The sequence below is a fragment of the Saccopteryx bilineata genome, chromosome 7 (assembly GCF_036850765.1).
Source record: "Saccopteryx bilineata isolate mSacBil1 chromosome 7, mSacBil1_pri_phased_curated, whole genome shotgun sequence".
Lineage (NCBI taxonomy): Eukaryota > Metazoa > Chordata > Mammalia > Chiroptera > Emballonuridae > Saccopteryx > Saccopteryx bilineata.
This window is the reverse complement of record NC_089496.1, coordinates 78,707,850-78,732,237: the sequence shown is the minus strand read 5'-3', so window position 1 is coordinate 78,732,237 and position 24,388 is coordinate 78,707,850. Positions and strand designations below refer to the sequence as shown.

Genomic DNA, 24,388 nt, shown 5'->3' with positions numbered 1-24,388 from the left:
GGGAGCTGGTGATCACCTGCTGCCCATTTCTCCTTCCTGGGCACGATTCTCCACTTGATTATTATGGTGGCATCCTGGCACCCCAAATCCCATGGCAGGGGTTTGGGTGTCAAGCAGGGTTCTACATCGTTCTAGCAAAAGAACTGTCTGCAAATCTCCGGGGCCCATAAAGCGCAGAGGCTGCTGCCCAGCTTCTCAGGCCTAGCTGGAGCACAAGGCTCCTCACCTTTCTAAACGTGGGGAGATCAGAGCTGAGCCTTGCTGACAACATGCTCCTGGTGAACTGGGTGAACTGAGCCCGCGTCTTCAAGTGGAGGGATGGCAGGTCACAGAACTCTCCCCTTCTCGCTGGGCATGGCTGTGTCCTCCAGCCTTGCCCGAGGCCTTTGCCTCAGGTACAGATCCTCCTGGGTCCTTCTTTGATACCGGGATTGTTTAGATTTGATTGATATAACACAGTAAGAAATTGTTCTAAACAGTATGTGCGTACACTCCAAGTATAATTTGAGGGGCCGTCTGCCCTCTTAAACATCTCAAATTATAGAAAATGATTATGAGCTCAAATACTCAACCAAGTTCAATAAAATCTGCCACAGTCGTGCCAATAGATACCATTACATGGAGATTACAATCCACAACTACTAATATAAAGGATGACAGACAATACATATGCAATCAAGTTTTTAATAACAAAGATACTATATTTAACATGGTCAAGTGTACTTGGCTAAGTCCAGATTTTAAAAAACCTAAGTATCTAGCTCACCAGTATGACCATACAGCTTTGTACAGAACATTCCATAGATCAACAGAAAATACATCTGAGCACAAAAATAAAAAATATTTAAAGAGAATCTCTAAGCAGCATTTTGTTTCTGCAAAACAAACATATATCTTGTACTGATTAAATATCTACAAGTGCTTTTCCTTTACAAAAATACATATATTCTTAATAGACTAAGTCATTAACAATGACCTGGTAATCTTTCACTTCAATTTGAATGATTTATAAGCTATATCTTACAACCACAAAAAGGTTTTTATTTGTATTAAGATGTTACCACTTTTGACAAAAAAAGCTTAAAATATTTTATATTTTAAAGGAAAATGAGCAACACAACTGTACAGTCTATTCTCTGACGGTTCTGTTTAACGCGAGGGCTACTCTGTTAAAACTGGCGCTCGCTGTTGTGCCGCCTGATGCGGGGACGCAGCAGGACGCTGGGACCCTCACAGGCTCCTGTCGTGGACCACAGCTTCGTAAGGACACTTAGGCCCCCATCCCCGGTCTAAAAAATGCAGCAAAAGAAAACTGACCCCAAACAGTATTAGGCTGACCTCATGCCGTTTTTAAGGTGTAGAACTAACTCTTGCTCCAGTGGACTGACATGAGTCTGCGGATAAATACTCTGGTTACTACCTCTACATTGCCCAGAAACATGGAACCCCATTCATACTAGTTCCGTATTCCATGAAGCTCGGAAAGACAAGCTAGACCCAGTATTAAACACGTATCAGTTCTACTTGATTCTAGAGTTACAGGTAAGTCAAGTTAAAAAGCATTCCTGAACAACGTCTCAGTGTTGGAGCCTAGAAAAAGGGGCACGAGAGGTATACAAACATCTTTTAATGAGCACTGAAATTATTTTTAACTTTTTAAAAAGGAAGTGCCAAGCATTTTGTTTGACAACAGTAAGAATAGCAAGTAAATACATTATTTGTGAAAAGTACATTACACCAGGAAAAGAATCACTTTTAATTTATTGTGAAAATATCATTGCTAGGGAAAAAAACTGAAAACCTTGTAATGTATATTTAAGTACATTTTAATGTACTTTTAATCTGATGTTTTTCCATCAAAATACCACTGAACTACGTATAGTAAGTAAATCCAGAATTGGTTGGTTATTTTGTGCTTTCAAAGGGTTTTAGAGTCTCTAGAATATTTAATATTGTTCAATCCTTCATAGGCCAGTTCTGGCAGATGTGTTATGTTTCTTACTGTAGAAGTATTTATCTTAAAATAATAATAGCATTTCACATTTTTGTTTCTATTCCCGAAAATTAAAGTTATGGCAAACTCATTCATTTATGCAACTCTACAACCATCTTAATGTATAAAGCTTAGCCTGCTGCAAAGTTCCTCATGACAAACCACAGTATGTAACGGAGTGCATCCATTTTTGTCCTGTCCAACGAGGTTTACACAGTGACCTGTCAGACTTTGTGGCGTGAGCTCTACCTTCTAGGCCCACAGCATGAGCTCCCAAGGAGAATGGTGTAAGGACAGTGTTTATCTCGATCTGAGACCCATTTTGCCAAATTTGGAGATATGGTTGAATTCTAATAATAATGTAATCACTGAGAAACAGGACAGGGAGTTAAAACAGGCCTTTATGAAACTTTTTCTTTTAGATAAAGAAAAAGCATTTATGTATGTGAGTCTAATAGAATGTACAATTTTCTATACAAGCAAGCATATTGGTGGTGCTTTTACCAAAGTCTGTCTTGAATAAAATTTCTCATATTACTAAGAACCCAGGAAGCAAATAAACATAATTTTGTTTCTATTGCCTCCATGGGATAAAAAGATTCTCAAATTAGAACTGAACATTTCCATTTCAGTTTTATTTTCAGTGTGTCTTTCTCCCCCTTTTCAGCCAGAGGGAGGCTATTTGTTGTGATTTTGTCTTTCTCCCTTTGAGGATTTCCTAAGATCTGTAAAATGGTGCTGGAAAAACAAGAAGCATATTAGAAAGAAAGTGTGCTCTCATAATTGTAAGAAAAACCTGCATTTATCTCGCCATGAAAATTCAATTTAAAGCCTTTCTTTGGTGACATTTTAGCAATTACTCAAGGTTATTGCCTAATATAAAATTGCAATCTAAAAATTTCCAGCCTCCACACTGTTAAAACTGTCTCTCCAACATGGTTATTAATTAGCGGTAAAATGTCTTTGGTGATATGTATTTTCTTATGAAAAACCTATAAAAAATGATCACTCTAATGTACAGGTGCCTTTTTAGATATGAAATCATTCATAAGAGACAGGTATAGATAACTCAAAATTTATAAAATAAATCTAAAACAGAAATGCACAGTTGCAATGAGGCACTTTCTCTTAAATATTTCAATAAAGCTAAACAGTTCATAATATTATATAACATACCCTTTTTTCTCTTAAAGAATCATTTAAATTTAGATTACATTTCAGTATATAATATAGTTGAGTAAACTCATTACATTTATAAAATGTGGCATAGTATGGGACAGATTTTCAAGGAATAAAGAAATAACATACTTTTAGAAAAGTAGTTAAAAGTCACCCCCAAGGTAGCTGTACCCAAGATTAAAGGAGCATTACCTCATTACTGAGCCTTTTAGTTTATTTTTTTGTACTTCTTGAAGTATTTTGTTCATATAGAGAAAAGGCCCTATTCTGATTTTTCTATTAACTGATGCGATTAATTCCGTTAGTGATTTCTGTAAATCAGAGGACTTTATATCCAAGATTCCTTGACCCATTTACTAATAGGATATCATAGGCAGAGAAAACAGATTAGAAAATCTTATATGGAAATAAAGTTCTTTCTGTTTGTTGTTTAAGCAACAACAGATTAAAGAAAAACAGATCTATTCTCCAATTCTGCAGATTCAGACGATTATTTCTATAGTTTATTTATATAAAGAGTTTGTTTTACTAGCACCCTAACTAAGTTTATAAAACTAACCCCAAAAGTTGTCTGTATATTTTGTCTATATCTGTTTTCTTGCGAATTCCACAACCTCTCTTGGAGAATAATTAACCAAGGATTTAGTGTATTACTAGACAGGAAAGTAGTCCCATACTTAGAAATCATAGTTGAATATATCAAAAGAGGTGGGTTGGAGAAGCCTGTGGTTCTAGTAACACGGTATTACTCAGGACCATCACAAATGTGTACCTTTCCCTAAATGATACCTGCTGTCCTTTATGTAAGGGTTTAAGAATTTTGGCACATATTCCATTGCATTTCTGTAAAAATGTAAATACACTACAACTTTCCTAAATTCCATTAATTGCATCCTCTGTATTTCCTTGTAAAGTAGTGAAATTACATACGACAAAGCAACAGGACAGATTGAAAGAGACTGTACACGCAGAACTCGCTGAAGGCTGTACGTCTTGCCTGGGGACCCAGACATTGCAGGCTGCACTGGTAGTTTTTAAAATGTACTCTCAATGCATTTGGTATTAAATTAATTAAAATTAACTTCCACATGGAAAACATCATTTTAATCACTAACTTAGATGTAACAAACTTACAGTAAATTTTAAATTTTCTTAAGCGATGTGGGAATTAGATTTCATAGCATAACAAAATAATTTCTACAACTAAATAGTAAATTCAGTTTTTGATTGAGTGTAATGGTAATGGTCTGTTCCAATCATTTTTAAAGATTTTTAACAAAAAATCTATCTGCCTTTTAAACTCTGCTTGTGAGCCCTTCACGCACAATCTAACATATGAAATTAAAGTACTGCCATTAGAAGTCAGAACAAAAGCAGAAAACTTTAACGTAGACTTTTTGACTTGAAACAAAGATAAATGGAAAAGAGAATTATGATATTTCAGCCTTTTATATTGTGAAATGCATCAGGATTTGGCTGTTCTGTATGTGTCTCTCAGAGCTGCACAATGTCTCATCTGTAAGAAGCATCTGCAGTGAGGCATTCTGGGAAGTGCCGCACTGTGTGTGACACAGAGTATGCTCAGGTCGGAGTTCTAAAACAAATATTTTCCCTAAGTTTCGGAGGTTAACTTGTTTTGAAGCAATTAATAAAACAATTTCCAAAGAAGTTTTTTGAAAACTATAAATTTTAAAACATTTAAAATGAAGTTCAGATACTTTATGGTAATGACTTTGACTTGCAGACTAAAGCAAAATGAATGGAAGACTTAACAGAACGGCAGAATCAAGGGCATTCTCGTAGCTCTGACCTTAATGACCTTCTGTATAAAAGTCATACCGCTTCCCCGGCTGCTACAGGGTCTCCAATGAAATATCCTCAGCGCATTAGCTTTGGTGAGCATATTTATCTACTACACTGCATTCATTTTATTTTAGGCAAATGGTTTGGAAATGTGATACGTAACTAACAGTAACTACAACTGCTTTGAGACCTTTGAAATTCATAAAATAGCTAATGTCATCTGCTCTAAAGACCCTAATATTTGAAATCATCATAACCCTCTGCATGCCACGGTGACACATACCTAAGGCCAACTTAAGAGGAGAAACAGTGTGCTCATTAAACGAGAGGAACAACAGAACGAGGCACCCAGAACAGGGCTGTACAATGGCGGTCCAGAAAGCAGCACCCGCTGCTCATAAGGCATTAGGAAAGATGAACCTTACTTACACATTACTTTGTTAGAAGTAAATGTGATCAGCTGCCAACATTTTGAATGGTTGTGAATCTAACTTCAGTTCTCCAGGAATCACATACATTTTCCATCTGGAGGGCAAATATGTCCTCCTTGTGCAATTGGTAGACTACACTGACAGATGACTTAAAATGCCTACAATTACAATGTGCTCTAATTTGAAAGAATAACTGGAATTCTTCCCAAAAGATAAACTATTTTGCATACAAAAAGCTTACTGACAATAGGACAGTGGCTCAAAAACCACTTTCTAAATACATTTCCCATACAAAATAATTTCGAGATATAATAATTACTAGTTTCTTGTACAATACTCTATTTAAACAAGAATTAATAAAATAGTAAGTATGTGAAAACTGTAACATCACAAAGATTGAGCCATATTACTAGTGTAATCAAACATTAGAACAATCTTGGAACACGCAAGCAAAATATCCCCAAGGCTGCGTCATGGCTGCAAACCCAGCTGATTTCAGCCATGACCTGTGTTCTGTGAGACAGCACAGGAAACTTATGCCGATGGTTTTCAGTAGCAGAACAGCACTTGGTTTGCGCTTAATAAAAACAACATAAATGCAACTGATAATTTAGACAGACAATGGCCTTATTTGCATGCTGAAAATCTGGTTGTGTCCCTCTAGTCCATACCGGGTGCTGTGCAATCTGTCCATGAGTAAACAAATAGTGCAGGATTCATCGCTGTGGGACCCAGGCCCCTTGGTCTAACCGAAATCAATTCTTGGTCGATACTGCAATACCATGGGATACGACTAAAATAAAAGAAATATGATAAGACTGTTTAGATAAAAACAATACAGATTATATACAAAAGATTTGAAGAATGAGGGGTTAGAATTTCCAATATTTGCTGATACTGGTGATTATGAAAGGTGAAATTAAAACTATTTTTAGGCCCTGGCTGGTTGGCTCAGTGGTAGAGTGTTGGCCTGTCCTGGGGATGTCTGGGGTTCAATTCCTGGTCAGGGCACACAGCAACTGTTTGCTTCTCCACCCCTCCCCCACTCACATCTCTCTCTCTCTCCCTCCTTCCTTCCCTCCTTCCCTCCCTCCCCCCTCCCCCCTCCCTCCCCCCCTCCCCCTCCTGCAGCCATGGCTCAATTGGAGCGAGTTGGGCCTGGGCACTGAGGATGGCTCCATGGCCTCTGCCTCAGGCGCTAAGGAGAGTTCGGTTGCGGAGCAATGGAGAATCGCCCCCTAGTGGGCTTGCAGGTGGATCCCAGTTGGGGCACATGCAGGAGTCTGTTTCTGCTTCCCCTCCTCTCATGGAATAAAAACCAAAATAAACAAAAAAACCACTCTATTTTTAAATTTATCAAGGTAACATTGATTAATAACATCATATAAATTTTGGGTGTACAACATAATTCTCTATCTGTACACTACTGCTTACTCACTCTCCCAAGTCTAGTTTCCATTCATTACTATGTACTTGACTCCCTTTGCTCTCCTCCCACCTCACTTTCCCTCTGGTAACCTCCATCCGTTGTTTGTATCTATAAAAACTTGAAATTGCCATTTTCTAGAATCAGTCAAGTTTTCCATTATACATAACAAACGTTCATGTTCAAAAGCCTACAGACATCACACTGGTTGTACATGTGACCAGAATGAATAACACTCAGGGAGAGGCAGGGCCTGTGGAGGACGGAGGTGCTAACACCCTCCTTAAAGGAGCTCTGTCACCAACATCGTGGGGCTGGACAGGACAAGTCGCAGGCTGGGTTCCACCAGAGCTGCTGTTGGTCAGAGCCCACTGAGTCACAAATGAACAAAGATACCTCCTGCTATGTATCTAAGAAAGTGGGATAGTTTTCACAAATTACATATTTTAGTTGGTTTGATAATTCTTTTCAGCTTTTAAAAAAGTTGAAAAACAAGTAGCTAATTTCTTACATGAGACATTTAGGTTTACTGCTTCCTTTTAATACCTGGCTGATACTATTAAATATTTGCATTTGATCCTTATATAATTGAATGGTTCAGACTGTCCTTCATGTTGCTCTGTGTGGAGAAAGTATCACACACCAGCATATGGTACTAGAGAGGAAATGGCTTCCTGCAGATAAATGGCACATGCCACGCTGCTACTTCTACGCCTGTTTTTACCCTCTTCTTCACCACATATAGAGCCCAAGTCAGAGAGGGTCTTGAGAGGCAGTAGATATCCTTTTATTAAAGTTGCAGATTCCCCCCTTTATTTTTTTATTTTATTTTTTTGTATTTTTCTGAAGCTGGAAACGGGGAGAGACAGTCAGACTCCCGCATGCGCCCAACCGGGATCCACCCGGCACGCCCACCAGGGGCCACGCTCTGCCCACCAGGGGGCGATGCTCTGCCCCTCTGGGGCGTCGCTCTGCCATGACCAGAGCTACTCTAGCGCCTGGGGCAGAGGCCAAGGAGCCATCCCCAGTGCCCGGGCCATCTTTGCTCCAATGGAGCCTTGGCTGCGGGAGGGGAAGAGAGAGACAGAGAGGAAGGAGGGGGTGGGGGTGGAGAAGCAAATGGGCGCTTCTCCTATGTGCCCTGGCCGGGAATCGAACCTGGGTCCCCCGCACACCAGGCCGACGCTCTACCGCTGAGCCAACCGGCCAGGGCCGATTCCCCCCTTTAAAAGGAAATTTTGAAGAGCTCCTTTTATGAAACCAAGGAAGGGTTGAAAAGGGCATTGAGTATTTCTCCTTCACCTCAGTGTGAGTGAATACAAAACTCCAGTACAGAGACCTGTTTGCTATCATATGAATGAAAGGGATAGACCGAGATTCTCTAGTCCTGAAAATGACTGTTTTAAAACTTATCACAGCTATGTTATCTACTGAGAAAACTCAGTCTTGGGATCTCTTTTCCCATTTAGCCAGGATAGGGTGGGCACAAGGATTTCCCAGAAGAAGAAATAAGGTGACAGCACTAGCAGCAGTTTTCTAGGGGCTGGAGTAAAAGTCCCAGTCTCTCGAGGTTTCCATGATCTAAGCAATCTTGGTCTAAATTTTGCTTGTTTTTATTTTAAACTTTATTTTGTTCCCTCTGAGTCGAAGTATCTGGGAATGGGGCACAGAAATCTTTGTTTTATAAAACTCCCTGGGTTTTCTGAAGCTCGGCCAGACTTCTACCTAGACATGCAACCCGACTCGACTGCTTCCCATTCTACCCGATCCCAACCCACAGCCTTCATCACAGTGATCGTTCTACCTTTGCCTTCCACCCCTGACTACTGAATCTGCAGGCTTCCTCCATTCATAATGTATACATGACTGCATCACCGACTTTCCAGCGTGAAGGTAGAGAGGGAAATAAAATGGCTTGATTATAAGTGGTTGTGATTTTTCTCAGCTTTTGGCAGAAAATGGTTTTGTTTTCCTCTCCCAATAACCATTTGTGCTTCTTTGTTCTATGACAACATATGAAGTTTAATTTATTGAAATGTGTTACAATACTAGAAATTAAGATGAACTTTAAGTTCTATTTGCATTTCAGTTTGCTTTTTTACTATAATGTAACATGGCGTTAAGTGACTGCAGTGAATGGACTGACATTTTGTGAAGTTGCTAATCCTCAGTCTCATCAGGTACTAAAAGAAAGAACAGGTATTTTCAAAGTATATATTTCAAATGAGCTAATGTTAGAAAATCCTAAAATTAACTTTGATATACTGTTTTTCTGGAAAAAAAAATTCTTTATCATAAAAATTGGGCTGTCCTGTAAATGTGGAAAATACAGAAAAGCACGAAGGAGAAGAGCATTTAAATGCCACTATCCAAAGATAACCACCCTGATTACTTCAGTGTATATAGCCTTCTAGTCTTTTTGTCTAAGTACTTGTTTTTCAAAACTCAAATATTTGATACTATATATATTGTTTGGTAAATAATTTTGTTCACTTAAAAATTTCATAAACTTATTTCTACACTACTTAATATAATTTTAAAAGACAGTATAGCCTGATCTGTGGTGGTGCAGTGGCTAAAGCGTCGACCTGGAACACTGAGGTTGCTGGTTCAAAACCCTGGGCTTGCCTGGTCAAGGCACATAAAGAAGTTGATGCTTCCTGCTCCTCCTCCCCCTTCTCTCTTTCTCCTTCTCCTCTCTAAAATGAATAAAAAAATACTGAATATAATGCCTTTATAGAAATAAACTGTAAGTTATCAATAAATCTCTTGGTTGTACATTTTACTTTATTCCCTTTTTTTGCTGTTACAGATTAATTTTGACCCAATGATCTATGATCTCGTCCCTGCTTTCCACCTTACCCCTAAGCTCTGGGTTGGTTCCTAGAAGCAGAACTGCTGGTTCAAACAGCATACACATTTTAAAAGCCTTTTTGCTAAAGACTGTCGCACAAGAATGTGGACTCCAATGTGTTCTATTTTTACATTTTCAGAAGAAATATGAGTGTTCATTCTTCAATAGCCTCATCATTATGCTTTCGTGCTTTTAATTTGGCTAGTAAGTATGAAATAGTATTTTATTTTCTTGGCTTCTAAAGAAATAAACCATTTTTGTAGGCTCACTGGCTAGTTCAGTTTGTTTTGTGACTTGCCTAATCATACCTTTTGCCCATTTTTCTATGGAAAGCTAAACTCTGTCTTACAGATTTGTATGAATTCTTTATGTATGAAGGACATCAAACCCTTCTGTCATATTGCTGATATTTCCTCAATTGTGGTATATTTGCTATGTGTTTTTCAATATTAATAGTCAACTCAGTTTGTCTTCTTTTCCTTTTACATGTACTGTAAAAGGAGAAAGACCATCCCCACTCAAGGATTTGTTATTCAACTACGTTTTCTTCTTCTTTGATGGTCTCATTTTTTAAGTATTTACTACTTTAAGCCATGAGAAACTCATATAATGTGAGGTATGGATTGAATCCTGTCCCCAGGACCACCATCAATAGTCTAAATACAATTCGTTGAAAACAAACCCTATTAGATCACACTCCACCCCCAATGTCTATGTTCCGAGTTCACCGACTGCCCCTGCCAGCCGCCACTCCTGTCTGTTCCAGTCCCAAACAACCAGACACATTCGCTCCTGCAGATGTTCACTGTGCTCCCTCAGCCTGGAGGGCCCTGACCCAGATAGACATATGGCTCTTTCTCTCCTTTTTGACCAAGTATCATCACCTCAAAGACATCTTCCCTTGGCAATCTTATCTAAAATATTCTATTATCTTCTTTAATTTTATATACTTTATATATTTTTAAAAATTTAATAATTTTTACCCCTTTATTATTTTATCTGTTACCATCATTAGAGTATATGCTCCACGAGAGAAAATAATTTTTTTCATTTTCACTTCTATGTCCCTAGGGCCTCAAAGAAGGCCCAGCTAAGTGCTCAGCAGGCATTTGTTAAATGAATCCTTTTATCCTCCACCAATTTGAAATACTCTCTTTATAGATTCATACCTCTACAGTCTGTTCCTAAGCTATTCTTTTTATTCATTTGTCTACAGTAGTACTCTTTTCATTACTTCAGCTTTAAAATTGATTTTAGTGCGTGGCATTGCACATGCCTGTTGATTACTCACGTAAAATGTGACCAGAAGCACTGGTTTATATTTCCCGATGAACTTTAGAATGACTTACTCTGTCATGTTAAATAAGAAACTGGTAAAAGTGTGTTTAACACCTTGATAATTATCATAATTTAACTGTAGGGAGAACTGACATCTCTGTAATATTTCATATACTACTTAAATTTCCTGTGTGTTAAGTGGTATTTTGGTTATATAAGGTCTACCGGAAAGTTCTGTCCGTTTTTGGAATAAAACAAAATACAAATTTTTCTTACCGTCAATAAACTTTATTAAATATAATTGCCATTATTATTAATGATTTCTTGCCAGTGTGAGGGCAATTTGTATATCTCATTTTTGAAAAATGTCTTATCTTTTGATGCGAAAAATTAAACCAGTGCTTGTTTGATATCTTCTTCATTTTTGAATTTTTTGCCCTTCAAAAAATTTTGTAAGGACAAAAACCAGTGATGGTCGGAGGGTGCTAAGTCCGGGGAATATGGTGGATGCGATAGACATGCCTCTGTAGCATTTCTTCCTTGTTGAAATTCGTAAAAATTACAGTGGCGTAAATGAACTTTATCAGTAGCCATGGGTACACTATTGCTTCACACATAAGACTAATGTGAATCAACTTTGTTTTAGTTAATTTGCTACATCAGTATGTATACATTAAGTGATAAAAATAGAGAGGCACACATGCATCAAATAAACGTGCTTACGTGTCGAAACTTTTGTGATAGAAACGGACAGAACTTTCCGGTAGACCTTTTATATGAGAAAGTCTTCTGATTTTTAGGGATTATACGCTGAAGTATTTAGTGGTTTGTTGTCATGATACTTGCAAATTACTTTCAAATGGTTCCATAAAGAAACAATATATGTATAAAGGTTAATAAAATAAGGAGAGGGGAAAGAAGAAAGGGGAAGAGAGAGGGCTGAAAATGCAGCAAAATGTTAATTGGAAAATCTACATAAGTAAATAATAATCCTTTGTGTTATTATTTCAACTTTTAAAAAAAATTTAGGTCCTCTGCCCATTTTTAAACTTTTTTTGGCCTGACCTATGGTGGCGCAGTGGATAAAGCGTCGACCTGGAAATGCTGAGGTCGCTGGTTCGAAACCCTGGGCTTGCCTGGTCAAGGCACATATGGGAGTTGATGCTTCCAGCTCCTCCTCTCTCCTCTCTTTCTTTGTCTCTCCCTCTCCTCTCTAAAATGAATAAATAAATAAATAATTTAAAAAAAATAAAATAAACTTTTTTTGATCTTAAAATTTGGATATTAACCCCTTATTCTATGCAGAATCACTGAATATCTTCTTCAATTTAGTAGGTTATCTTTTAGTTTTGTTGACTTTTTTTGCTGTGCAAAATCTTTTTAGTTTGATGTGGTCCCATCTGTTTTATTTTTCTTTTTATTTCCTTTGTCTAAAGAGATCTAAAAAATGTTGCTAATAGACATGTCTGAGGTTCTACTGCCTATATTTTCTTCTAGGAGTTTTATGCTTTCAAGTCTTACATTTAAGTCATTAGTCCATTTTGAGTTTATTACTGTATATAGTGAAAGAAGGTGGTTTATTATTTATTTTTGCATATATTTGTCTTATTTTTCCAACGCAGTTCATTAAATAAGCTGACTTTACCTCATTGTATATTCTTGCTTCCTTTATCAACTATTAATTGATCATAAAGGTGTGAGTTTATTTCTGGGCTCTCTATTCTGTTCCATTGATCTATATCTCTGTTTTTAAACCAGTATCATTCTGTTTTGATTACTAAGGGAGTATAGTTTGATATCAGGTAGCGTGGTATCTCCAACTCTGAGATTGCTGAGGTAATTCGAGGTCTTTTGTGGGTCCATGTAAATTTTTGAATTATTCTAGTTCTGTAAAATATGCCATTGCTATTTGATAAGAATTGTATGATATCTATAGATCACTTTGCATAGTATGGACATTTTTATGTCAATTTTTCCTATCCATGAACATGGTATATAACTTCATTTATTGGTATTTTCTTTAATTTCTTTCTTCAGTGCCTTATAATTTTCTGAGTACAAGTCTTTTACCATCTTAAGTTTATTACTGGGCTTTATTTTTTGATGCTATTTAAATGGGATTTTTTTAAAGCTTTCCTTTCTGATGTTTATTATTGGTATATAAAAAAGCAACTGATTTTTGGATATTTATTTTGCATTGTGCTACTTTACTGAATTCATTTATCATCTGTAGCAGTTTTTTGGTGGAGTTTTTGGGGTTTTTATGTCATCTATAAACTGATAGTTTTACTTCTTCCTTTATAATTTGGATGCTTTTTATTTCTTCTTTTTGTCTGATTGCTGTAGCTAGGACTTACAGTAGTTATGTTAAATAAGAGTGGGGAAAGTGGACATCCTTTTCTTTGTTCCTTAGGTTAAGGAAAACACTTTGTTTTTCCCATTGAGTAGGATGTTAGTTATTGACTTTAAATTTTTTTGTTTTAAAATTTTTCAAAATAAGAAGCTGGTAGAAAAAAGTAGAACTTAACATTTAATTCTGTCAAATGCCCTTTTAGCATCTACTGATGATTTTATTTCCTGCATTACTAATAAAGGTACTATTTGGTCTTGGTTTCATTATTTCTTTTAGTATATTTGAGTACATGTAGTATATTATTTATCGTCTTTATATTCAAAATGAGATTTCATAGTTTTCTAATTGGGTGATTCTTGTCAGTTCTTGTTATCGTGATTATATTACTTTTGGAAAATGAATTTGGAAGAATTTGATTTTTTTCAGTGATTTAAAACAACTTAGAATGAAAATTTGGGTTTGTAACCATAAAACTATGTAGGTATTCTTTGATGAAGTAATTCTTTATTGATTTTTTTTGCCTTTCATGACTTAGTGATGGAAGTTTTCTTTCTTCTTAGGTAAATTTTGGTCCACTGGTATTTTCCTATAAAATTGCCCATGTCAGAGACTTTTCATACACACACACACACACAAAAGGAGATTTGTATGGATTATTGAAAATTTGGTCTTACTCCTGTTGTTCTCTAATACTTTACAACAGAGTTTAAGTACATCTTTATTTCTAAGGAAAGAAATAGATATCAGTGCCAACAAGTAAAAGCAAAAAGCGATGTATATCTGAATTATAGCTAACGGCAGGGACATCAACTAGAGTTCATCGTCCCAAAATCAGCTGTGAAAATACACACTTCAGATCTATATAATTCTCACCAACTCAGTTACATATATACTCACCCCTCACCCTTAACTCCATATGTAAGAAGGATGACTATTTTCCCTAAATAGTTTTCTCTTAGCTTTTATTGTTGTTAAATTGCTTACCCCATAACTAAAAACAAATAAACAAAGACAGGACATAACCAGTGCATGTTAAAAAGCATGCATTTTAATCACAGTGTGGGGATTTCCGTATCACAGTATTGACAATAGGGAAATTCTAGATTAATTGCTAATTTAACATTATTGATTAGTGATTTGAAGTGGTTCTTTTTTTTTTAGTGAGAGGAAGGGAGGCAGAGAGACAGACTCCCACATGTGCCCTGACCAGGATCCACTAGGCAAGCCCACTAAGGGGTGATGCTCTGTCCATATGGGGCCACTGTGTAGCAACCAGAGCCATTTTTTTAGAGCCATCCTCAGCAACAGGGCCAACTTTGCTTAATGGAGCATTGGCTGCGGGAGGGAAAGAGAGAGATGGAGAGAAAGGAGAGGGGGAAGGGTGTAGAAGCAGATTGTTGCTTCTCCTGAGTACCCTGACCAGGAATTGAATGCGGGACATCCACACACTGGGCTGACGTTCTACCACTGAGCCAATCGGCCAGGGCCTTGAAGTGGTTCTTTAATAACATACATTCATTTGTTCCAACCCTAAACCTGCACATCAGAGATAAGATTGCTAGTTAAGTTTGTTACATAATTAAAATTCTCCTTTCTCAGTGCCAAGAAAACATGGATAAAGACTACTTTAATTCTGGGCTAAAAGAACAGCAGGGTTATTGAAGGGGGAGTCTTTCATTATCTTTGTATTTAATTTCCCAATAGGTTCCACTTATAATTAAGAATGATACAGAGGCCTCAGCAGTGTTATTAGAAACCTAACTTTCAAAAAGTTTATTTATAATATTTAGAATAAAAAATATTTCTCCATGCCACCCCCCCAAATTTTAAACATGGTTTTTTTTTGTTTTTGTTTTTTTTTTAAACATGTTTTAAGATGTGTATATTCAAGATTATGACCATGAAGTTGGAGTTTTTTCTTTTCTTTAAAAAAACTTTTTCTCAATGACAATCTACATTCATTATTTTGTATTGGTTTCAGGTGTATAGCATAGTGGTTAGACATTCATATACTTGACAAAGTGATTCCTCCCAATATCTCCAGTACCCACCTGGTACTTTACATAGTTACTACAATAATGTTGACTAGGTTTCCTATGTTATACTTACATTACCATGACTGTTTTGTAACTACCAATTTATGCTTCTTAATCCCTTCACCTTTTTGCCTAGTCCCCGCCCCTCTACCCTCTGGTGTCCATCAGTCTGCTCTCTGAATCTATGAGTCTGTTTCTGTTTTGTTTATTTACATTCTTTAGATTCCACATATAAGTGAAATCATATGGCACTGTCTTTCTCTGACTGACTTATTTCACTGACCTTTAGGTCTATCCAGGCTGTTGCAAATGTTAAGATTTTGTTCTTTTTAATGGCTGAGTAATATTCAAAAACAATGGGAATTTTAAAGAAATGCTTCAATTAATCCACAGATTAAGGCTGATCATAGATCATCTGTGGACAGTAATTCTTACTGTACCACCCACAGTCCTTCTGTTTGCCAAATGCAGAAAATGTATTTTTACTAGACGAACTTTCCTCAGACCCATGTTCAAGTTTTCTTAGTGCAGTATGAAACCAGTCCGCTGCCGCTTTGTATTAGAAGAGGCAGCCCAGGAACAGACTCCGGGCAGGCCTCGTGCGCAGGCTCCCGCCTACATTCTGCTGTCGCCATTCTTCAGCCCCCCCTCAGCTGGCATTTTCTCTCCACTGTGGGTGAGCGATTAATTAATACTTCTTTGTGTGTTATTATTATCTTTTTTAAGTATAGAACAGAGATTTCCCTAGAGCTAAAACTGGTAATTAAAAATTCCTAACTCATAAATAATGGCCTTAACATTTATAGTTTCATTTTTAGTTTACTAAAATTAAGTGGATATTTAAAGAAAACTAAAATAATGGAAAATTTTGGAGACATAATTTGAAAAGTTTTGTTGCTCAAATAACTGTAAGTTTCACAAAGTTACATGTCTGAGCAACTTGAGTTTGGGATGAAAGCAGTCCCCATGGGGCAGCATCGTTAGGGTCATATGTGCAGTCGTGAGTGCCTCTTACCTGATACAAAGGGCCATCCTGAGGGCAGACTTGCGAAGCTGAGCAGTTCAGACACCGAAACTGCGGAGGAGATGAACTCATCAGATAAGAGGCATCCACAACTGGATACATATTTAAAAATGATCATTTAAAATATTTAACGTCAAACATGAGTCAACATGATTAATTTTAAGTAAATACTTTCTAAAATAGGGTAGTTTTTTAAAAAAATTGATAATAAATAACTAGTAAAATTTAGCTTGAAGCAATTTTGGTATCTAAATAAAAGTTTAATAGTTAATAAACTAAATAATAATTTGCAAATAGTTTACACCAAAATAGTGGCCCATCCTTTCCATCTCTTCTGCAAATACTAATTCCTGGGAATAACTCTCAGCTCTTCAATCCAGGAGCGGCTCCCTATTGAGTCCATCCCTTCCTATGATTAACCTCTTCTCGATCTCTTCAACTACTCGCTGAACTGTTTAAAGGTATTGGAACTGTGATACGGGCATGAAATTTGCCTCAACCTGTAAGGGGTCCATTTTGTTTTAGATTTAGTTCTTATCTTGTTCAGATTAGATTCATAGTCTCCATGTATATTTTAATTACATCAGACTGTGAGCTCCTTGAGCCTATATCTTAGTTATATTTGCAATCTTAATTGCTAAGGCCTAGAACTGGTTGGCATACAGCAGCCACTCAAAAATGTTTTATGTAAATCAATGAATGAACATATTTTAAAACTTGGATAAATTAACTTCTAAACTCACTAACTTTTAGCAGTTTAACCAGTCATGTTAAAAAAGCTATTCCCAAATATTGCTTTTTTAATATTAAACATAATTATAAATATTATGCTAATATAATTGCATGCCTCTTCAAAATGGAATAAATCTAACATCTCAGAGTAGCTTTTAATAAGATACACTTTGAAAGAATACTTAAGTAATTATTAAAACAAATATATTGGTAGCTTTTTAAATAAAATTTTAGAAATTTTCCATTTCCCCAAAGACTTTAGCAATTTTTTGCCCTAAAAGTTAGTCCTTAAATTTCTGTAACAGGCAGCTCATCAACATGTGTAAGACGTGCCCAGCAATGCATCCTTAGCAACCTTCCCCTTTCTGTCTGGTGAATCCTCATGCTCTATCAGACTTGGCCTAACTAGGCAAGTCCTAAATAGCATTTAATGAGAGTAAACAGTTAAGGTGGAAAGAGGCAATTTCACTGACTATTTTTCCCCCCATTAATCTCTTTGGTATCAGTCAAGATAGATGTTTGTTTTTCCTAAACCTGCTTGATAATTCAAATAAAGCAAAGCAAGACAAACATGATGCAGTAACTCTGGATATGGACTGGCAGGGGTTGTTGGAAGATAAAACCGACCAGGATTACCTGGGAAAGAGGGGCTGTACTCAGAGTGGGTACTAAAGCTGTCTAAGAAGAGGGGAGTAGGAAGAACATGAATTCATGATGAAAGCTAAGGCTTAAACCGAAAGATGTAAATAGCAAACTCTCAAATGAGACTAAGTATAGAAGAATTATAATATGCTTCCCTGGCTGGCTGGCTCAGTGGATAAAGCATCGATTGGCTTGGCATATGAATGTCCCGGGTTTGATTCCTGGCCAGGGCACTCATGAAAACCCACCATCTGCTTCTCTTCTCCTCTCTTTCCCCCTCTTGCAGCCAGTGGCTCGACTGGTTTGAGTGTCAGCCTCAGGCACTAAATACAGCTTGACTGATTAGAGCATCGGCCCCATATAGGGGTTACAGGGGTTGCCAGGTGGATTTGGTGGGGGTGCATGTGATAATCTATCTCACTATCTCCTCTTCTCTCATTTAAAAAATAATAATAAAGGCTTATATAAACTCTTAATAAAAAAATAACATTTATTATGTTAGGCACAATGCTAAATACTTTATAATATCTCATTATTTCTTACTAAAATGCCCAGGAACATCTCTGTGTGTACACATACGTACAGATACATATGCACAGATAATAGTGACATTTCAAAACAATGAGGTACTAACACTTCTCAAGATAGGTAGCATTACCCAAATTTTAAGGATCAAAAAACTGAGGCAAAACTAGGAACCAGGACACAACTGGGAGAAAACAGTTGCAACATATATAACAACAGTTACTAGTATCCAGAATACATATACAACTCCTAGGAGTCAACACACGGAAAATAACAAGAAAAGGGATATGAAAAGAAGACTCCCAGGAGAAATACAAACTGAGAATATGCAGTGTTAGTGCGGATACTAGAAAACAGGCACTCTCATACTTTACTGGTGTGATTTTATGTTGCTAAAACCATTTTAGAGGACAATGTGTTGGTACCCATAAAAATGTAAAACATGCATACTCTGTTGTAAATCTACATCTGGAATCTAGCCAATGAATATGCTTGCACATGTGCAAAAAGATATATGTACTAAAACTGTGCCTCACTGCTTGTAATGTCAAAAAACTAGAAAAAATATCTAAGTGTCCACCAAAGAAGTGTGTTAATCAAATTATGCATAAATGGGTAACCATCAACTTCTTATAATTATTTCAAAGTTTACTGATTCTCTACAAAACATTATCAAATGAGAAAAAGTTGCAAAACAATACATATGATTCTATTTTTGTTGTAAAAATATATGATGAACACTGCATGGATTTTCAACTAAGTCCCTTCCAAACTGGGATCTAATTCTGTAATCCTACACTCCATTTACAGATGCGGAAGCCAAGGGGCAAGCCAGTAGTCACGGGTCACATCTCCTAAAACCCTTTACTCAAAGGGTAGTCCAAAGATCAGATGCGTTAGTATCTCCTAGGGGAGTGTTAGAAATGCAGTTGTTGGTCCCCTTCACCCCCAAGAGCTACTGAGGCAGGCTCTATAGTTTACCTAGTTCCCCAGGTCATTTGTATTCACATTGACAAGCACTGGTTTTTTTAAGAGTACATTATATCCCACTAATAAGCAAAACACAAACCAATTTTAATAGGCCTATTGAGGATAACAATCTTGAGTATACTGTAACAACCCTGAGGCTAAAATATTGTTATAAACTGAAAAGTTTCTAAGAGTTATCTAAGTGTGGCCAGATATCTGATTCCTAAAGTTAAAAACCTTTTAAAAATGTGTCACAATGAAGACAGGAATCCAGAGAGTGCAGGGCCATAGAAAGCCACCGAGTCTGGAGGGAACTGCCTGCCGGGCAAAGGGAAGGCCAGTGCTGCACGGTCCAGGGAGGGATGTCACTGCTCTTGAGAAATGGAGGCAAAATCTATTTCCCTGAGATTCTTCCTACGAGTCCACAACAGGACAAGGGAAAGAGGTGATCTGAATAGGGAACAGCTGTGTCCAAGGCAAAAGAGCAGAGGGGCAGAGGTGGCATCCCACATGAAGAAGGAAGAAAACTCTATTCGGAAATGGAGAAGAGCGTAGAACATATGTGGAGGTACCCCACCGCACTGAATAGAATAAACAACTGCAAAGATGCCAATTCCAGCCAAATCAACCTAGAAATTTAATCCAGTGCCAGTCACAATCCCATCCACAATCAAGCTCATATGAAAAAATAAGTGCGTAAAACCAACAACGTTTTGAAAAGCAGCAGCATAGAGTAAGTAACCTATGAAGCCAGTTATTTGCCTTGTGAGATAGTTTGGACTTGATTCAAATTTATCCTAAAGAAAATGAACAATTGAGGGGTTTTAGATAGAGGTATTATGTGATCAGATTTTCATAAAAGCTATATAATGTGTAGTGCTGGTGTAGGGATAAGACCTGCTCAGAAGGAACAAAATACAATACCCAGGAACACCTGTGTGTGTATACATACATATAGATACATATACACAATACTGGTGACATCTCAAAACAATGAAGTATGGTTTACGTAATAAATTGTATTTCTGGCAAAAAAGCTAGATTAAATTAAGAGGCTTGGCCTTGTTATAGGTATGTGTATATAACTAAACAAATCCCAGGTGGATTAAAATGTTTAATATAAAAATGTACTAGAAGCAAGTGAAAGCACCACAGGGTGGACATTAGTTTAGTAAGTGACCCAGCCCTGGCAGAGCGGAGAGCAGAGCCAGCAGGGAAGCAGCGCGAGTTTCCGACTTCCTGGCATCTTAAAGGCAATGGAGAGTAGGGTTAGGAAGGACTGTTAGTGCATCAAGAAATGATTGTTTATTGCTAATTATCATTATATCAAGACATTTCTTCTGAAAAATAGCCAAGTATCCTACCCATTGAATGGCACACAAAAAAGATATTTTGGGGTTTGTTTTATAGAAATTTCATAGATGTCTAAATTTAATATAATGTAAGTATGTTTCTGAACCATTGTAACACAGTAACCCTCATTTTATTTAAAGTCTGTATTACCTATGTTTTTTATTTTAAAGATTTTATTCAATTTTCAGAGAGGAGAGAGAGAGAGAAAGAGAAAGGGAAAGAGGGAGAGAGAGAGAGAGAAGGAGGAAGGAGCAGGAAGCATCAACTCCCATATGTGCCTTGACCAGGTAAGCCCAGGGTTTTGAACCGGTGACCTCAGTGTTCCAGGTCGATGCTTTATCCACTGCACCACCACCGGTCAGGCTATATTACCTATGTTTATGTGCAGTTACATTTCTTAATTCTGTGATTTTTTTTAATAATTCTATTTTCATGAGAAAATATAATAAAGCCTAGCTTATAGAGAAGTTAAAAAACTACAGAGTTTAACAATTTGACCTAACACCCCACACACCACAAAATCTTAAGGTCTAAATGGAGGCCATTTAGTCTAACCTTCTAGTCAATCTTAATGTTCATTCATGTAATCAGATTATGAAGAGAATTCCTGTTAGCATTACTACTATATTCCTCATTGCTATAAATCAGCCTTATAATCCCTAATCAATGTTACATATAATTCAGATAAGACATGCTTGAACCTTTTAATTAACCCTAATCAAAGACATAGTTCAAAATCTAAAATTCTACTTTTAGGTTTTTTGGATTTTCTTAGGTATAACATAATTGAAAGACAAGATAACCTGGACTTGTTGATCTTTGAATATATGTAACCTGATTTATTGATGTCGCCCCATTAAAAAAATAAAATTATTTAAAAAAAAAAAAAAAAAAGGTTTTCTCCTTTTAATCATTTCTCCCATATTGCCCAGGGCTGAAGGTACAATAGTCAATCTATTCTGGCATTAGAAACCACTCCAAACTCACTTACCTTTCAGTATATTTTTATACTTCCAATATAAATAAGGAATATGAAAAACAATGATCTAGATTCTACTCTCTCTGTCCCTCTACCCTGACTAGAAATATCACCTTGTCAACCATTAAACACACCGGGCAGGGCAGGCCTGAGTCCCTTCCCCCATTCCGTACAGTCCATGGATGCCATGTATTTAAAAGTGCCTGGATTTTATTGGGGTTTTTAAAAATGTGTGCCATCTTCTTTGTTTTGAGTTAGTAGAGCTCTGAACATATTTAGATGGGGTTTTAAACTCACCTTAATGTAATAAAACCACATTTCACATAGACCTTGGTTTTGTACTTGTGACCAACTATCACCAAGCAGATGGGATACACAGTAAGAGGAACCCGTTTTTTTCTCTTTCCCAAGCTAGTTTGTTATTTGAGTACCTAAGCAATCCTGTTAAATATGAGTAACACAATGGTCTATACCTAAGTATACACATAGGTAAATATAAAAGCATTTACGTTTTCGCCTCTTAGTCGCCATCTTGTCATGTAGATGAATTCCATAGTGTGATCCTTCCCCATGATTTCACCATTGCACAGCACATCCAACTTAAAAAAGAATAGTTATAGAACCATTAACATATATAATTTTGAATGTGTTTTACATGTTTTTTCAAATTAAAAAAAGATTCAAATGGTTATAACAATATAGCAGTATAGAAGAACACTATTTTCTATTACAAGCACTGATGCATCTCGTATTAATTCAGATATAAGTGCCATGAAGCATGTTTGTCTTGTCCCACATATCTATATCTCAAGTTAATACACATAATAATTTTGAAATACAATGTAAAATTTCTTAGTCCACGTCTCTGTGAAACCTTTGATATTTTAGACATATTTCTGTGGTTGCCTCTTACTGAATGAGAAGAAACTGGAAACCTCACAGTTCCTCACAGCAGTCTTGCCTTCTAGAGTCTACTCTCAGAATCCTTTCCCCGTGCCAACGCAAGATTAGGAGTTACTCTCCTCTCATTCATCTACATTCAAAGAATATAAATGAATGAATGTAGATAGTTGATTTATGAGACCTCTGAGGCAAATGAGAATGTCTGGTAATTACCTAGAGCTAAGCTGAGAGCACAGTTCGGACCTGCCACTGGCCTGTGTCTCCTAGGGCTCTCAGGCCTCCGGGCCCGGCCTGGCTGGTAACGCGCTAATACTTACAGGACCCACTTCTCACCTGGCATGGATTTCAAATAGGGTTGTATTTATCAATGCTTGCTTTGGCTCTAGTGTTGCAGGAACCAAACAATCCCCATTCAGAAGGCCATAAGAAATATAACTATGATTTATTAATTCAATGAAGCATAACTAATGATTTATTAATTCAGCAAAAGCATAATGTATATAGATAAAACATTTTGGTTCTCTAGCTATTAAAAGCAAACTGACAATTTAAAGGGCAGAAAGGGGTAAGAAAAAGGGGTTTTAAAAAATTATTTGGCTAGACAGAAAATAGAATTTTGAACTTTAGGTCTAAAATAAATATAGTTCTAATTGTATTAGACAAATTATTAGCAAATAATTTGATTTTGCTAATAATTGACAAATATACTGATTTTTTGGATAATTTACGGTGACTTATATGAACCTCAATATGTTTTTTAGACAGCATTTTATGTTTAAAAGAACCAATAATTTCATTTTATCTTGCCTGTAAAATTAATTCATAACAAAGAAGTAAAGGGACTTCCTTAAGATGCAATTCTTTATCAGGTATACTCCTTCTAATATTTAAAACTAAACTATCCTGCACCAATTAGCAATGTGGTGACCGCACCGCCAGCTGTCAGCTTTTCACTGAATCACCCTCCTACTTGTTGGCAGCAAAATAAGGAGGAGACCAATAGCTATCACTAAGAAATCCCAGGGCAAGTCCTCTGCATCAGGACAGACACAGCCCGGCCGCAGGGGGGTCTCTCTCGTCTATCTTTTCCTACAGAGCTCTCTCTCTATGTGCCCACAGTGAGACTGTATCAGGAGGCAGTTCTCTCAGCTCTAACAACTTCCTGAAAACTAGAAAGTAACTTAATGAGTCACACTTAAAAGGAAATAAAACTGTATGTGGTATCTTGCAAGAAGGAAATAAAACCAAAACCAAATCCTAAGAACAATTTTACTTTCTATTTTCACTGTTGTTTTTATCTATAAACTGTTTTTACCTTTTACGTTTACCAAGTACGTAGGACTTGAACTCTCACAATATTTCCTCTATTGTAAGAGTTGATGTTTCTGGAAACCTGTTTATATTTGTAGGTCCAAACTATAATAAGAATTTTTAATCCATAGGTTAATTAGTCACTTGAGAGAAGTTTTAAAAGTAAGTTCAAAATCAGAGGCCTCCTCAAAAGATAACTTCATACCTATCAATGCCTATGTTCAGATCTGATTTTCTCTCTGCTGTGATGACTGTTTATATTAATATTATTGTACATAAGCCTGTAAAACTATGTTGCCCTTGATGTCTTTGTTTGCATAGGAAACTAGTCTTGGTCTTCAGTTTTTCCGGATGCTACTATCAGAACCCAAAGGGGAGGAAGAAGTCATTAATACAAGTTGTAAGACTGCCATTTGGGCAGGTGAGAAATGGTAGCCATGCTTCCTCATTACTTTAGAGCCACATTCCTAGGATCACAGATATTCTCTAAACACTGAGCAGATTTCAAGCTGTGCTGTGATCAACAGCGGGGCTCCTTCTCTCTCCTGCAAAGAAACTGGTAAACTGCATTTATGCAGGTGCAATACTAAAACACTA

The 24,388-nt window shown here is 36.8% G+C and overlaps 1 protein-coding gene across 3 annotated transcripts in view; it reads right to left on the bottom strand.

Moving 5' to 3' along the window:
- Positions 1-668: 668 nt before the first annotated feature.
- The window catches only part of PCGF5 (polycomb group ring finger 5), a 125,786-nt gene continuing 102,066 nt past the window's right edge, over positions 669-24,388 (bottom strand). For 2 of the 3 annotated variants that reach the window (XM_066240231.1, XM_066240230.1), the window contains exons 8-10: positions 22,087-22,176; positions 16,369-16,428; positions 669-6,199 (exon numbers count right to left, since the gene is read on the bottom strand). In XM_066240231.1, coding sequence (XP_066096328.1) covers positions 6,152-6,199; positions 16,369-16,428; positions 22,087-22,176 — 198 coding nt within the window. In that variant the 3' untranslated portion in view covers positions 669-6,151. The remainder of the gene's footprint in view (positions 6,200-16,368; positions 16,429-22,086; positions 22,177-24,388) is intronic. The other variant, XM_066240232.1, reaches the window with a different exon arrangement.